General features: G+C 36.7%; 2 protein-coding genes across 2 annotated transcripts in view; one reads left to right on the top strand and one right to left on the bottom strand.

The window, feature by feature from the left end:
• Positions 1-3,545, bottom strand: part of yata (N-terminal kinase-like protein yata) — a 238,753-nt gene extending 235,208 nt beyond the window's left edge. The window contains exon 1 of the mRNA XM_090380105.1: positions 3,432-3,545. Within this exon, the coding sequence (XP_090236231.1) occupies positions 3,432-3,545 (114 nt within the window). The remainder of the gene's footprint in view (positions 1-3,431) is intronic.
• Positions 3,546-4,253: 708 nt separating this feature from the next.
• The window catches only part of LOC150082286 (3'(2'),5'-bisphosphate nucleotidase 1), a 42,482-nt gene continuing 30,821 nt past the window's right edge, over positions 4,254-15,914 (top strand). The window contains exons 1-2 of the mRNA XM_090380104.1: positions 4,254-4,503; positions 9,204-9,305. Of these exons, the coding sequence (XP_090236230.1) occupies positions 4,375-4,503; positions 9,204-9,305 (231 nt within the window). The 5' untranslated portion in view covers positions 4,254-4,374. The remainder of the gene's footprint in view (positions 4,504-9,203; positions 9,306-15,914) is intronic.

Raw genomic sequence — 15,914 nt, 5'->3', positions numbered from 1 at the left:
TCCTCCTTAAATTTATTCAACCTATCAACTTCCACAACGACAGATGGAAGTTTGTTCCAGCAATTAACCATCCGCTGGCTAAAGGCAAATTTCCGCACATCTATTCGACATCTGTCCTTTCGTAATTTGAATTTATGCTCCCTTAGGTTTGTAATCTGAACAAGTGGAAGGATCCCATCAGAATTCACCGTGCTCAACCCATTCAAGGCCTTATACACCTCAATCAGATCACCGCGCAGGTGCCTAGTCTCCATCCGCTGCAATTTGCAGAACTTAAGCCTCTCTTGATAAGAGGATCCCTTCATTCCCCTCACCAATCTTGTTGCCCTTCTCTGTACACGCTCAAGTAAATCTACATCCTTCCTAAAATGAGGCCTCCAGACCTGTACGCGGTACTCAAGGCGTGGCCTGACCATTGCCTTATACAGAGGGATAATCACCTCCTTTTCCCTGCTAGCAAAATTCCTATATATCATTGACAAAATCCCATGACCTGCCCTGGCAGCCTGTCTGCATTGCTCAGAAAACTTCATATCTGCCTGCACAATTACTCCCAGGTCTTTTTCATTTTCTACCACCTTAAGTGTAGTACCACACAGTTGGTACATTTCTCTGGGGTTACTTCTACCCATATGCAGTACTTTGCATTTGTCAAGGTTAAACTTCAGTTGCCACTTCTTAGCCCATCTGCCCAAATTATCTAGATCCTGTTGCAGTAGCACACTGCCATTACTGTCATTAACAACCCTGCCAACCTTTGTATCATCTGCAAACTTCGACATTAAGCCTGATATACCTTCATCAATATCATTGATAAATATACAAAACAACAGTGGACCTAACACTGTACCCTGTGGGACTCCACTAATAACATTAGTCCAAGAAGAGCAGCACCCATTGATTACCACCGTATGTCTTCTCCCACTTAACCATCCTTTTATCCATTGTAGCAACTTATCCTTAATACCATTCTGCTCAAATATGTACAATAGTCTTCCATGCGCAACAGTGTCAAAAGCTTTCCTGAAATCCAAATATATGATATCAAAATTATATCTATTCTATAGTTGTAGAATAAATGTGTGGAAATTTGCCTTTAGCCATTGGGTAGTTGATTGGTGGAACAGACTTCCATCTTTTGTTGTGGAAGCTGATAGCCTAAAGAAATTTAAGGCTGAGCTGGACAGGCATTTGGAATGAATGGAGGGGTAAAATGGGAGGTTTTCTTTTTTGGCTGATGATGCATAAGCTTGCTTTCTTGCATCGTATGCCTCTACTAATGCTAATATAAATGTATAAAATTTATTCTGATATGTTTCATCTTGGTCAATAACATAAATATAATATCTATATTCAGCCTCTTTTTTTTTTTTTTGCTCTAGTTCACTAATCCCTACACTTCTTAAATTGCCTGTGTATGGTGGTGATCTTGAATTCATTCTTGTGGCTATAGGCCCAGTGATGCTATTTGTCTAGAAACCCCTGCTGGTCTCGACATCCCCGTAAGGGCTTGTTTAATTTTTTTATTTTTATGTTATTTGCCAAAGAGCCAAAGTTTCCTGAAACCTTGACAAATGCAAAGTACTGCATATGGGTAGAAGTAACCCCAGAGAAACGTACCAACTGTGTGGTACTACACTTAAGGTGGTAGAAAATGAAAAAGACCTGGGAGTAATTTTGCAGGCAGATATGAAGTTTTCTGAGCAATGCAGACAGGCTGCCAGGGCAGGTCATGGGGTTTTGTCAATAATATATAGGAATTTTGCTAGCAGGGAAGAGGAGGTGATTATCCCTCTGTATAAGGCAATGGTAAGGCCACACCTTGAGTACTGCATACAGGTCTGGAGGCCTCATTTTAGGAAGGATGTAGATTTACTTGAGCGTGTACAGAGAAGGGCAACAAGATTGGTGAGGGGAATGAAGGGATCCTCTTATCAAGAGAGGCTTAAGTTCTACAAATTGCAGTGGCTGGAGACTAGGCACCTGCACGGTGATCTGATTGAGGTGTATAAGGCCTTGAATGGGTTCAGCACACTGAATTCTGATGGGATCCTTCCACTTGTTCAGATTACGAACCTAAGGGGGCATAAATTCAAATTAAGAAAAGATAGATGTAGATTAGATGTGCGGAAATTTGCCTTTAGCCAGCGGGTGGTTAATTGCTGGAACAAACTTCCATCTGTCGTTGTGGAAGTTGATAGGTTGAATAAATTTAAGGAGGAACTGGACAGGCATTTGGAGGGAATAGTGCGATTTTTTTTTTTTTTTTTTTTTTTTTTTGGCTGATGCTGCATAAGCTCTTACATTTGCTTTCTTGCATCACATGCCACTACTTCTACTACTACTACTACCTCAAGGAAAGCACTGCTTCTCACAGGAACTTTCCAAATATATATTTAATTAATTCCGGTTTTCTGAACCGTTCTGTAATTTCCTGTTATTCTTCCAGTCACTTGCTGTATTAGTATTATAAGAACCTCAACAGTTTTTGTATATAACCCTTACTATTTTCCAAACAATTGCAATTGTGTGAACCATCCCAAGGAAAGGTAGAAAAGAATTTGGAGGAATGCGTTGGAAGAGAGAGGCATGAGGATAAGTAATACAAAGACAGAACATATGGCATTGAATGGAGAAGATGAGAGTTCTATAACACTGCAGGAGGAAAAGCTATCATCCGTTTCGAAATTTAAGTACCTGAGTTCAAACATTGAGAGGGATGGAGGATTGAGTGCAGAAATACAGCATAGAATGCAATGTGGATGGTTGAACTGGAGAAAGATGAGTGGGGTGCTGTGTGATAAGAAAGTAAACTGCAGAATGAAGGGAAGATTGTATAAAACCATTGTTAGACCCGCATTGATGTACAGTGTGAGACATGGGCAATTACGAGTTCCGGGGAGAAGATGGAAGTGGTGGAGACGAGGATGCTAAGATGGGTGTGTGGTGTGACGAGGAAGGACAGGATAAGAAATAACTGCATCAGAGGTATGGTTAAGGTGGGACCTCTGAGTAAAAAAATGCAGGAATCTAGGTTGAGGTGGCTTGGACATGTAGAATGAAGAAGTGAGGAGTATGTGGGGAAGAGGTGCAAAAAGTTGGAGGTGATAGGGAAGAGAGGGAGACATAAGCTGAGATGGAAGGAGAAGGTGGCAGAGGATTTAAAAGAGAGAGAAAGCCCAGGATGGGGAGGAATGGAGGAAAAGAATTAAGGATGGAAATGCCGCCCCCATATAAATATGGGAAGAAGGCGAAGATAAAGAAGAAGATTTTCCAAGAAATTATATACCTAAAAAGGACAGTTTAAAGTAGTGTTGGAATCTTGATCCATACCACTAAATTGCATTTTTTTTCTCTGGCTGTGAAAATTACCGAAATTAAGCAACTTCCGTTTACAAACCCTAAATATACTTACAGTAAATTTTATTTACCTTCTTTTTGCCTTTATGCAGTTTCCATATAGATTTTTCTTCGAGTCCAGATACATATTCACCTATTTCAATAGCAAAATCTTTCGCTGGGTCTCTAGCAAAAAATGACCACATTCTACTTTCTACTATATAAAAAACAGATTAATATTTTCGGCTTATTCTTCAAGCAGCCTCTTTGTTACTTTACCACTTTCCTCGGAAATTATTACGGATGCATTCTTTAATCCTACATTTTAAAAAATTCAACAGTTTCTAGGATTTCACTCGCTATTACAAAACTATATATCTGTGTATAAGTACTCCTAACCACAGCTCTTTAATTTTGTAAGAAAGAAAAACAAATTTGACAGCTTTGAACACATCACAGCAATCCAAACAACTTGTTACGGTGATGCTCTGAAGTGGCACGTGCATTCGCTAAAGCTAACGAGTAACTAGAAGAAATACGTTTTTATTTTTTCATTCTGAATCTCATTATCACAAAATACAAACTATTAAAATGGATGTCTTTTAAGTAAACTCGAACCTACGAAACGAGAAAACCTATAGAAAACCGATACACGAAGTGTAATCTTTGAACTTGTGGTAATGCGAAACATATGAAAATTCAATTGACGTATTTTCGTATTAATTTTTATATTTTTACATCTCATTTATCATTTTACTAGTAATTTCGTTATAATATTTAATAAATATAATAAAATATTAATAAATAATTTCTGAAATTCCACTTGATATTGAAATTGGTGATGTCATCCAGTATTGCACCACCGAGAAGTATTCTGTGTATTGCACAATCCACAGAACAGACTACTGGCGATCCACAGAGTAGCAACTACTCTGTGTATGCATTCGAAGTACTGCATGTTGCACCTTAGGTAAATCAGAAAGGACGAGGCGTGATCGTTAACTTGTAAATTTGCTTTGACATTAAATATATAATATGAATTCAGCAGTGGGACGTGGACCTTTAATTTTAAGGATAATTTCAGCTTCAGTATCCGTAATCAATAAGGCCGGAAATATTATTCGTGATATAATGCATAAAGGCGAACTTGGTATAGTCGAAAAGGTAATATCATGTATTTCAAATGTAGTTTTAGGCTTTATTATTTTACATTTCTTTTTATAAACTCATCAGAATTATTTTATTTCGGCCTTCAGTGTGTTGCAAGTATTCTTTCGAAGGTGCAGCCCACATCTCGTTACTAACTCAGGTTCAATCTGAAACACCGCTCCGGGCCACGTAAATTAAATTAAAACATATGTAAATTTAAAAAAAAATCGTTCCTGCAAAACCATTGTTAAACATTTTCACTATTTTATGTTAAAGTTCAAATACAGATTCCCCCAAACTATACCCCACTTTGCTTACAGTTAAATAAAGAGAGGGATTTACATGTAATAATATGCCAAATGATGCACATTATTATTAGCTATATGGTGCAAGGAAGCTTGAGGCTTATACTGCACCAGCCAAAAAAAAAATTTGAGTTACCCTGTGAGAGAGACAGTTAAAAAGTAGAAGGAAATCACCAAGAAAGAGAAGAATGATGATATCCAGCTCAGGACCCTGGGTGTGCCAAACCCATACTCACCAGATGTGAGCCCCTGAAGCATGTTATGCTTTTTGGAAATAAGAAAAATCCTAAAACAAGAATAGAAATCTAAAAGTTCACAATTAGAGGTTTATAGCAAACGAATAAGTCCTGGGATCAGTGGTGGGCGGCCATTGCAGCCTAGCCGCCCTCCACTGATGACTACTGCTGCAAAAAAAACTGATTCACCCCAGCTTTGGATAGCAGTGATCTTTTGAAGGATTGATTTGTTGCTTCCTGTTGTGATTATGAAAATAAGTTACTAACATCCAAGTTAATTTCCTTTTATAATCAGAACACCAGCAACATTTTTATTGACATTGCTGGGTATCATTATTGTTACTGTTACATAATGATATACTAGATTCTGAAATCTTACTCCCTGGTTACACTATCATAAGCAGTGACAGAATAGATAAAAGAGGCTGATGGAAAGGCTGTTATCTTATAATATTGTATTATTTTAACTAAAAGATATAAAGTATCTTTATATCTTTTACTTAAATTTTAGTTTTCAGGAAATAGAATGGAAATAGAAATTGTATAACCCGTTATGGGCAATAACAGGTTATTAGCTAACATTGCTGTATATTTACCTCTCCCTGTTAAAATCTTATCAAAATAGTTAAGATAAAATTATACCTGATAATATATGCATTATGTTGTTAGGTGATTTAATCTGCCTAAGTTCTTTATTGGGTAAAGTGAGAAACATTGTGTTTAGTAAAATTTATATCTACTCCTTTAGGCTATTGATATTAGTACTAAAAAATGATGCAAGAAAGCAAGATTATAGAGCATCAGCCAAAAAACTGCCCACCTTACTCAAGTATCCTCCAAACATGCTAAAAAGAATGAAAATAACATATAAATAAATAAATATTCTTTATTTTACAACAAGATAAATTGAACAGTATTGTTGTACAAGCTCTTTCACAGCTAGGGGTGTTAAATCTCCAATGTGAAAGACATAAGAAAGAGTGACATCCAGAAGCTGTTAATGGAAGAACTACAGACAGAGAGGGCAGAAGAGGAGTGCATCCCAATTGTGGATAGGGAACCTGAACAACTGGACTGGGCTCAAGTATAAATGACTTATTATTATTAGCTATATGGTGCAAGGAAGCCTGAGGCTTGTGCTGCACCTTGATTAGACCGGGGTTCGAGCCCGTCACCACCAAATACGAAGGATGCGGAAAGGTCAGGAATGACCACCGCATATTCGCGGAGCAATATGGCCTTAGTTGCTAATGCTCCTAAAAACTAAATAACAAGCTTGTGCTGCACCAGCCAAAAAAAAAAAAAAATACCTGAGTTACCCTTAGAGAGAGAAGTAGAAAGGGATCACCAAGGGATCCCAGCTCAGGACCCTGGGTTTGCCAAGTCCATACTCACCAGGTGTGAGCCCTGGGGGTTGCTTGAATGACAGGCTCAGAAAGCTGAAGATCCTTGACAGCCAAGATGAAATATAATGGGTGAATGAACACATTGCTCAGCTTGCATACATATGTTACTTTTAGATCCTTCCAAGTATTTTAATTTCTGAATATAATACCTTAACCGATGAAATTAACTGAAAAACCATCACTAAAAGAAAATGTGAATGTATTTATAAATTCTTGTATAATAACATTTGTTGTTATAAATACTGGCCAACCACTATGAGAAAGGTTCTCATTCTGTCACCATGGAAACAGAATAGTTGATTTTTGTTTGGGTGTTGAGTGCTTGCAATGCAGAGTTTGTCATAAATGCATACTGGTGGCAGAAAGAGAACTTTTCAGTAGTAGTACTATTAATAGCATTCACGACAACCAAACAAAAATGAACTCTTCCATTTCCATGGAAGCAGAATGATTGACAGGGTTCTTCTCAAGGTGGTTGGACAGTATATATATATATATATATATATATATTATCAAAGTAAATTTTCTTTTAATCCACAAATTTTTGTATGTGTAAAATGAAATTCCTTTATTTTAAATTATCCAGTAAATCATTCTAGTAAATTAGTATTGGTGTTGGAAAGATGATAAAAAGAAGCAAGCTTATACAGCATCAGCAAAAAATAAACTAGTTTCATATTATACATATTTAAATTTGCCCATCCCTTTTAATAATTTCCTCAGTCCTTTAAATTTATTCAAACTGCCTGTTTCCACAACACCAGGTGGAAGTTTATTCCAACAATATAATCATCTCTGTCCCTATTGGCAAGGTTTTCCATGAGCAGCTTGTCTGCATCATTACTCGAAGAACTTCTTGTCAGACTGTGCAACTACCTTTCACTTTCACTCTCAGCTACCTTGAGTTTAATTGTATGTAAATGATATTTTATTTTGGGATTATGCTACCCAAATTCATTATCTTGCAGTTATCAATGCTGAACCTTAATTGTCACATTTCATTCTATCTGCGTAGGTTATCTAGATCTTATTGAAGAGCCATACCCTGATTAATGTCATTACCAAATTTATTCACATTTGGTAATGACACAAATACTATTCACATTTGTGTCATTACCAAACTTGAAATACCTACATCAGTATCTTATAAATATTATAAATAGTAAGGTATCCTAAACTCAATTCTGTAGGACCCACACATAATATTAGTCTGTGAAGGGGTACTAACCATTTATAAGTAACATCTCCTACTTTAACCGTAATGATAACTTGCCCATTATTTCATATTGTTACAATTTATACAATAGTTTATGAAGTTGGAATCATCCTTTGCATCCAGTTCCTTTATGACAACCTTATAGTAACTAATTAATTTACTATATACATTGTTTACTAAGGTGCATCAGTATTGAATAAAGTTTGTACACCTGCTTTCAAACATTAGTCAATTAAAAGTTAAATTGTGGAAATTGTATTTTATACTTATCTATGCTGAAATTCTACGTGGTAAATCCTGTAAATAAATAAATTATAAGTGTAAAGTAATACAGCTTTATTTTGTTTTATCTTTTTTTTTCTGCACACTAACTATATATAAAATGTTTGAAATTCAAAAAATTTATTTTAATATTTTAGTTTGTGTATTAAATATTAATGCAAATTGTAAGCATGGATGACTAGCAGGATTGGAATAGAAACAATATACCTGTCATCCTGTTGACCTTGGTCCCTACATCCGCATGCAGTGTGAATGAATTGAAGATTCCAAGGTTTGCTTATTAGTATCTCTTAATATTAAGAAAGATTCCTGCTGTGGAAATCTAGGAATGGGCTAGGGTTAATTTTTTAACAAGCACTATATTTTTTGCATAGTAACGATGATGAATGATATACTGATAATGTAGACAGTTCTAAAAATTTTTATCTTGCCTTAGATCACATGCCCTATGTTATTAATGTTTATACTAATATTAATTAAATATGATAACTGTCAAAACAGTTATCATATTTAATTGAATTATCTGTTCTTTTTTACATAAAACCAACTTGCAGTTTCTCATATAAAATCTTAACTCTCTGCATTCTAGCCTCCTTTTGAAGTGTTTAAAGCTTCAATTGGGAAAACTAAATGCTGATGACATCCTTCCTCTTGCTCAAACTGTACACAGATTAGGGGACATAAACTTAAATTGAAAAAGGATGGCTGCAGGATAGATGTGTGAAAATTTGCTTTCAGCCAGAGATCAGTTGATTGTTAGAACTACCACCTGATGTCACAGAAGTAGTTTCAATAAATTTTAGGAAGAATAAGACAAATTATTAGAGGGGATGGACATGTGAGTTGGGTAGTGTGTGTGTGTGTTTTTTTGGCTGTGCTATATGACCTTGCATCATTTAGCCATTACTAATACTAGCTTTGGCAACAGTGTAATGGGGGACAGGGAAGATGAGGGTAGAATTAGTGCCCATTTCTTTTGTATGTATGCTAACTGAAATATTGAAATTCTTTCATTAGTTTGCTGTGTTGTTGTATTATACTTCAGTATGTTATGTATTTCTTATTTATTAGTATGTCTATGTTGTATTATGGAGAAAATGGATTTTTAAAGGTGGTGATGATATATAAGCATTCTCTTTTGCATCGCCTTTCCAATACTAATATTAATATACGTCTTGAAATCAGAAATTCTTAAATGTGGAATGCTTTTTACTGTATATGTATAACAGAATGACATAACTCGAGATGTTGATACTAATTAATTTTTTAGGGTATAAATGATTTACAAACAGAAGCAGACAGATCAGCCCAGAGATGTATTATAAGTTCACTTTCCAAACAGTTTCCCAAAGTAACTATTATTGGAGAAGAGGTAAGCCTTAATTTTTGCTATTTTTAATTTTGTGTTTCTATTTACTTATATATCTATTAGTTTGAAATGTAAATTATATTAACTAGCCAGTGTTCAATAAAAGTATTCACTATATATTGAGTGAATAATATCACATGGATTGTTTAATTTTTCATTAAAATGACAAACTCATTGCATTCTTGCTTTGTGAAAGTAATTCGGTCCAGGGCTCTCGGAAGCCCTGGACTGAATTACTTTCACAGACTTTGAATACCTTGAAAAGCTCCTGAACTTGCCTGTCTCCAAAACAGGGATTGCAGTCTTTGTTGGGCCATTTAGAATTATCAAAAATTTCCAAACTGTTGATTAGTTCATTGTGTTTAGCTCTGTTCATTTGTTTATCCATTTCATTTAAAGATGATATATATGAAGCTCTTGTAAACACTCATTTATTTTATTGTCTTAATTTCATTAAAAATTGTGTTGATTAATTTCAGGTACTTTCCCATGCTCTTACTTGATTCCATGGAATTCCAATTTTCAACATGCATTTTGTGCTGCTTCATAAAATTCACCTGAAGTAGTATGCCATTCACTTAAAAACAAAGAACTTTAAGTTGATAAGGAGCTTCTGGTAATGTAACTGGTCTATCTTGTAATTTTTTGAAAGATGTGCAAGTTCCATTAATGCATCAATATCAAATCAATATCATATCATTAATAATCAATATCAAAAAAGGCTTCATGAAAGTGTTGGTTCAGAGCTTTATAATTATTCCAAACAACTTTTATAGACCTTGCACTTAAAGATAACCATCTTGTTCCAAGAATGAATCCTATTGGACTTAAGAGTAACCCCTAATTTTTGTGCAACAGATTGAAGTTCAGTCCTATTTTTTGGAGATGCATTGTATATGACATAAAATTTGTCAAAAAAAAAACATTCTCATACAACAAACTGCCAAAATTTCACACACCACATCATTAACAGATACAGTTGAACTTGGTTAAAATGAGCACAGAAATAACGAGATCACAGCTGTAACTAGCAAAAAGCCATAATGATTTTAATTTACATGTATTCCCATACAATCACTCACTGTTATAACGAGCAAACTACTAGGATATACCATACAAATTTTGGTAATTATGCAAACATTCTTAATTGCTTGGATAGTCAAAAATACCCAATTCTTGGCATAGACAAAAATGAAAAGATGACTTAGCTTTTATGATCACCCACATCGCATTGCATCGGATTAGTGGCCGGTTTATGACCTTGTCCCTTTGGGGATGGGGCTATACAATAGTGCATTGGCATTCCGCTTGTCGCATTATGGGTTTGAGACCGTGACCACCAAATACTGAGGATGTGGAAAGGTCAGGGAATGACTACCACATATCCCCGGAGCAATATGGCCTTAGTTGCTAATGCTCCTAAAAACCAAATAACAACAACATTGTTGCATTATCCTATTTACAGATTGTCCTGTATTCATTGAACCATAAATTTATTTCAGGACTTCTAAGAATTTTGCCAACAGGACCTCTAAGAACTTTGTATGCATTTCTGGGCTTCTAAGAATTTTGAATGCATTTTGGGACTTCTAAGAACTTTGTATGCAGATCATTTTACTATCATTTTTAATAAAATCAGTTAGAAATGAACTCTTCCTTCAGAAAAATGGTTACTAACAAAAGAAAGTCTCTCGATTCATGAAAAAGTCGAAATTATTCGTGAGTTAGAATGTGATGCAAAAAATGTTGAAGTGTGTAAAAGGTTTCTTTGTCCTTGTCAACAGTAATGATATTGTGGAAGAATAAACGTTTACCTGTCGGCACTGGAAAAGAACATAACTGAAAAAAAAATAAATAAATAAATTTTAGAAAGTGCGAGGTTACAAAGCCAAAGAAGCATTACTTCAATGGTTCACTACACAAAGAAGTGCTGGATTTTCAATAGACTGTCCGATCTTTTTTTTTTTTTTTTATGTGAACCCCAAACACGAGAGGTATTAGAACCTATAGTACTTAGTACCGTGCTTGGTTTGGAGGTTGAGAAGACGAAAGAAGATATTTGTTGACATTGGACTTGAACTTCTGTAGATTGTAATTTTCAGGAAATACGTATGAAGGAAGGTTGTTCCAGAAAACTGCAGTTGAATGAATAAATGAGGAAGATGAAAAGTTGGTTCTGTGGGTTTGAAGTTGGACAGTAAATGGACGTTGGCTGGTGGCGGCACGTGTTCGGACTGTTTTGAAAGAGAGAGCTGGAATTATAGAAGCCAATTCAGAAGAACAGTGCCCCTGGAACAGTGCATCTGTAGAAGAGGCATGCAGCAGAAACAGTACATCTATGAGAAAGCAAGTGGAGAGACTGTTAGAGATGAATCATTAATTAACCTAACTGCCCTCTTCTGAATGGAATCAAGAAGCCTGAGAGAGATTTTGGGGGCACCACCCCAGATGTGGGAACAATATTCCATGGTAGGGCAAATTTGCGATTTATACAGAGTGAGCAGCTGTTTGGAAGAAAAATAACGCCGAGAGCGAAAGAGAAAACCAAGTTTTTTAGATGCAGAGGAAGCAATATTTGTAATGTGCTTGTGCCAAGAGAGATTAGAAGTTAGGGTAATCCCCAAAAGAGATATATCATTTTGCCTAGAAATTGGAGTGTCACTAAAGATAAGCAGAGGAGCAGAAGAATCCTTTTTGCGAGATATAAGACAAGACTGAGTTTTAGAAGGGTTGAAATCAACTAAGTTGTCTTTGCCCCACTGGAGAATTACCTGAAGATTGGCATTTAAGGAATTGGATTTTCGAGAAGTTAAAGCTGATTTGAGCAGGACAAGGTTTCTCAAAATGGAAAGTTGAATGCAATGTGCTATCATCGGCAAAACTATGGATAGGATTTCCAGTCAATCGAAGAAGGTCATTGATATACAAGAGGAAAAGAGTGGGGGAAAGAACTGAACCTTGAGGGACACCGGCATTATTGGAGAAGTTAGAAGACAGAGAGCCATCACCCTCAGTGAGCGATCAGAGAGAAAACTGAATAGCCAATTACTAAAAACAGTTGGCAAACCATAAGATGGAAGCTTGTTTAGAAGACCTTTATGCCAAACACAATCAAAAGCCTTTGAGATGTCAAGAGCAACTACTTGTGTTTCACCGAACCTTTCCATTGAATTAGTCCATAAATGGGTAACATAAGCCAGAATATCACCAGTGGATCGACACTGACGGAATCCATACTGGCGATCGTTGATTAGATGGAAGGTTTCTAGGTAGTTTAAGAGTTGCCGGTTAATTGATTTCTCCATTACTTTAGAAAGGGTAGAAGTAATTGCAATGGGACGATAATTGGATGGGAGGGATTTGTCACCCTTTTTAGGAACAGGCTGGATATGAGCAAATTTCCAAGCAGAAGGAAAAACACCTTTGGAATAAGAAAGTGAAAAAAGGCGGCAAAGAATAGGAGTAAGTTCAGGAGCACAGGTTTTGAGAACAAGGGGAGAAATACCATTAGGACCTGGAGCTTTCTTAGCATCAAGATTCATCAAAATCCTTCTGATATCCTTTTGACGGAAGACCACAGGAGTCATTGAATGGAGCGTCTTGGGAATGGTGGGAGGTGTTTTACCAAGATCATTAATACATGAGCTGGAAGAAAAATGGGATGCTAGCAGGTCAGCTTTATCCTTGGGTGAAGTGACAACAGAACCATCTGGTTTGGACAGAGGTGGGAGCACAGATGGGCAAAAGTTGCGGCCAATAGCATTTGGCAAGAGACCAGAATGCTCGACTACCATTAGGGCAAGAAGCAAGTTTTCTACTCTTAGCCTGTTCAAACTCTAGTTTGGACTGATTAATAACTGCTTTACAATTGTTGCGAGCTTTGGTGTAGGAGGAAAATGAAACTGAAGAATTAGAAACAAGCGAATTACGATATGCAACATTCTTCTCTTGAACAGCCTTAGCACATTTATTGGAAAACCAAGGTTTAGATAAAGGACGAGATTTTAAAGTGGAGTGTGGGATAAAGGATTCCATTCCTGCAAGAATAATTTCACTGACACGATCTGAGCAAACGTTGACATCAGAAGTTTTTAAACAGTAATCTGACCAAACAAAAGAAGTCTCGCAGGTCATCCCATTTTGCATTCTTGTAATGCCAAACAACACGAGGTTGGGAATAGCCATGAGATAAAGGTTCCATTGGAGAAGAGACAATCACCAAGTTGTGATCTGAAGTGCCTAAAGAACCTCTCACTTCGACCGTGTACTTAGAACGGTTGTTTGTGAGAAAAAGATCAAGTGTATTGGCTGTATGATTAGGATTGTCCGGTATTCTTGTAGGTAAATGAACAGTCTGTGCTAGGTCATTAGTAATTGCAAAAGCCTCAGCATCTCGACCTGATGGGTCAGTGTGACTAGAAAACAGAAGCCAGCTGGAGTTGTGAACATTAAAATCACCTCACTGTTAGGAAAGTTGGACTGGAGAAAGTCAAGTTACAAAGAGAGGAAGTCAAAGAGCTCCAAGTGATTAGTGGAGTTGGGAGAATGGTAGAGACAACAGATGAATCTGACACAATGAGGTAGAGAGATTTTAAGCCAGAGAAGATCAAAGAGAGGAGATTCCAAATTGGCAAGTCTCTGACAGGGAATATCAGAACGGACATATGCACAAGTACCACCTTTGAGGCGAAAGGAATCATACAGCGAATAATTTGGCCATCTGAGATGAGCAGTAGTTGAATCAACCGATAACTGAGATTCTGTCAGAAAAAGTACATGGGGTTTGGCAGACTACAAGTGTAAATGGACATTGTTGAGATTAGAATTGAGACCACGTATATTTGTGAAATGAATTAGGAAGTCCTTGGGAGGTTTAGAGATCTTTTCGCAGATAAGCTTGCTCTATTAGTTTGACAATTCATGGTGTATTCAATAGTAAGAAAAAGTGGGTGGGACATGCTGTATAAAGTAATGAAATTTTTGGATATGGCGTACACGTGGTAAGAATATACCCAGATCCTTGACTAACGTGGCCTCGACAATGCTCCCCGCATACACGCTACTCGGACTCCCTCCAGTCACTATCTGGCAGAGTAGAGGTAGTAAGATTATACACTAGCTGATCTGGAAGCCTCCTAGAGAGTTACCAGTAGGTTCGGTCCGGTATACTAACTAGCGGCCGGCCTGCGAACACTGTTTTAGAGCTGTACCCTCGAAATGTAAGGAATATTGGATCCCGCTACGACGTTCATCATAACCTCAAAAGTCATCAATCATAATGCATGATGGAAGAGCTGGGGAAGGGTTGACCGGAACTTAGCTCTAGAGACTAAACATGGGTTCCACCACTTCAAGCCTCCAATAAGCAAAGTGGTGGTATTTCACCGGGTGATGTGAGTCATCTACCACCTAGTACTGCCTGGTAACATAGAGGGGCGGCATTCCTCCATGTGGTGTGGGCGCCACACCTCGACCCCTGCTTACGTTGGTTCATACCCGAATGGTCACCCACCATGTACTTGTGCATGGAGGTTATACCCAGGATTACTAACAGTCCCACCATCGTGAAAGTGCAAGCAGAGGATTTGGCTGTCACAGACCGTCCGGACTTCGCCGAAATTGAATCCACTTGACTTGAGTGTCACCCGAATATCAGTTCCATCAGCGTTTTAGACTCCCAGGTAGCAAGTACAGCTTGTCTGGCATATCTGAGAGAATGTCTGTGACAACCTCAAGGACCTTGAAGGCCCAAGCGGAAAAATTTGCTAAACAATTTGGATGCGACAATTTTGTATGTAACAATGGTTGGCTGGATCGGTTTAAAAACTGAATACAACATATTAATACAAATAATATGTAGGTATATACTAATATTGTTTTTTTTTTTCTCTCTAATATTTCTTTTGTTTTTTGAATCTATCTTTTTATCAAGTTATTGAGAATTAAAAAAAAAAAATAGGAGGCAGATTTAACTCATCACTGATAGAGTGAGTAACGGTTATAACGAGGAAATTTTGTTGGTCCCTTGATGCTAGTTATAATCAAGTTCAACTGTAATTCCGATCAATGATTGCTGCATTGCTAAAGTATGTCAGGAAATTGGTCTAAAAATTTATTAGCTACCTCAGCATTTTTACCAGGCATATTTGAAGCTCCATTGCAGGCAAGCAATCAAAAATTTCTCATCAAAAAAATTATTTTCAAACCAGTGTGTATGAAGAATATTCAGAAATGTCTCCACAATAGTGTCAGCCTCTGTCGTCTTCAATTCTACGTCTAAAAAAAAAAAAGTAATTAAGTAATTTTATATGCAAGCATACCACTAATGCAATCGTTTTGCTTACATTAGTAGATTCATCAATTAAAAAAGCCTACTTTTAGGTAAATTTCCAAAATATACACACCCTTGAAAGAATATGATTAAGGAAAAATAAGACTAACAAAGAGAAATTATTTGGAAACTGCTGCTAATTATGGACCAATTCAGCCCAGCAATATTTGCAGGGTCCAGAGATTCTGGATTTATAAAAGTCAGGAGATTCTCTCCCATTCTTTCAGCTCTCCTTATGATCTGAAGATAAGATTATTCTGAATGAATCCTGAACTATTACT

Source organism: Mastigoproctus giganteus, chromosome 8 (assembly GCF_048544385.1).
Source record: "Mastigoproctus giganteus isolate SK-2022 chromosome 8, ASM4854438v1, whole genome shotgun sequence".
NCBI classification, from domain to species: Eukaryota; Metazoa; Arthropoda; class Arachnida; order Uropygi; family Thelyphonidae; genus Mastigoproctus; species Mastigoproctus giganteus.
The sequence above is the reverse complement of the archived record's forward strand: the minus strand, read 5'-3'. Positions and strand labels throughout refer to the sequence as shown.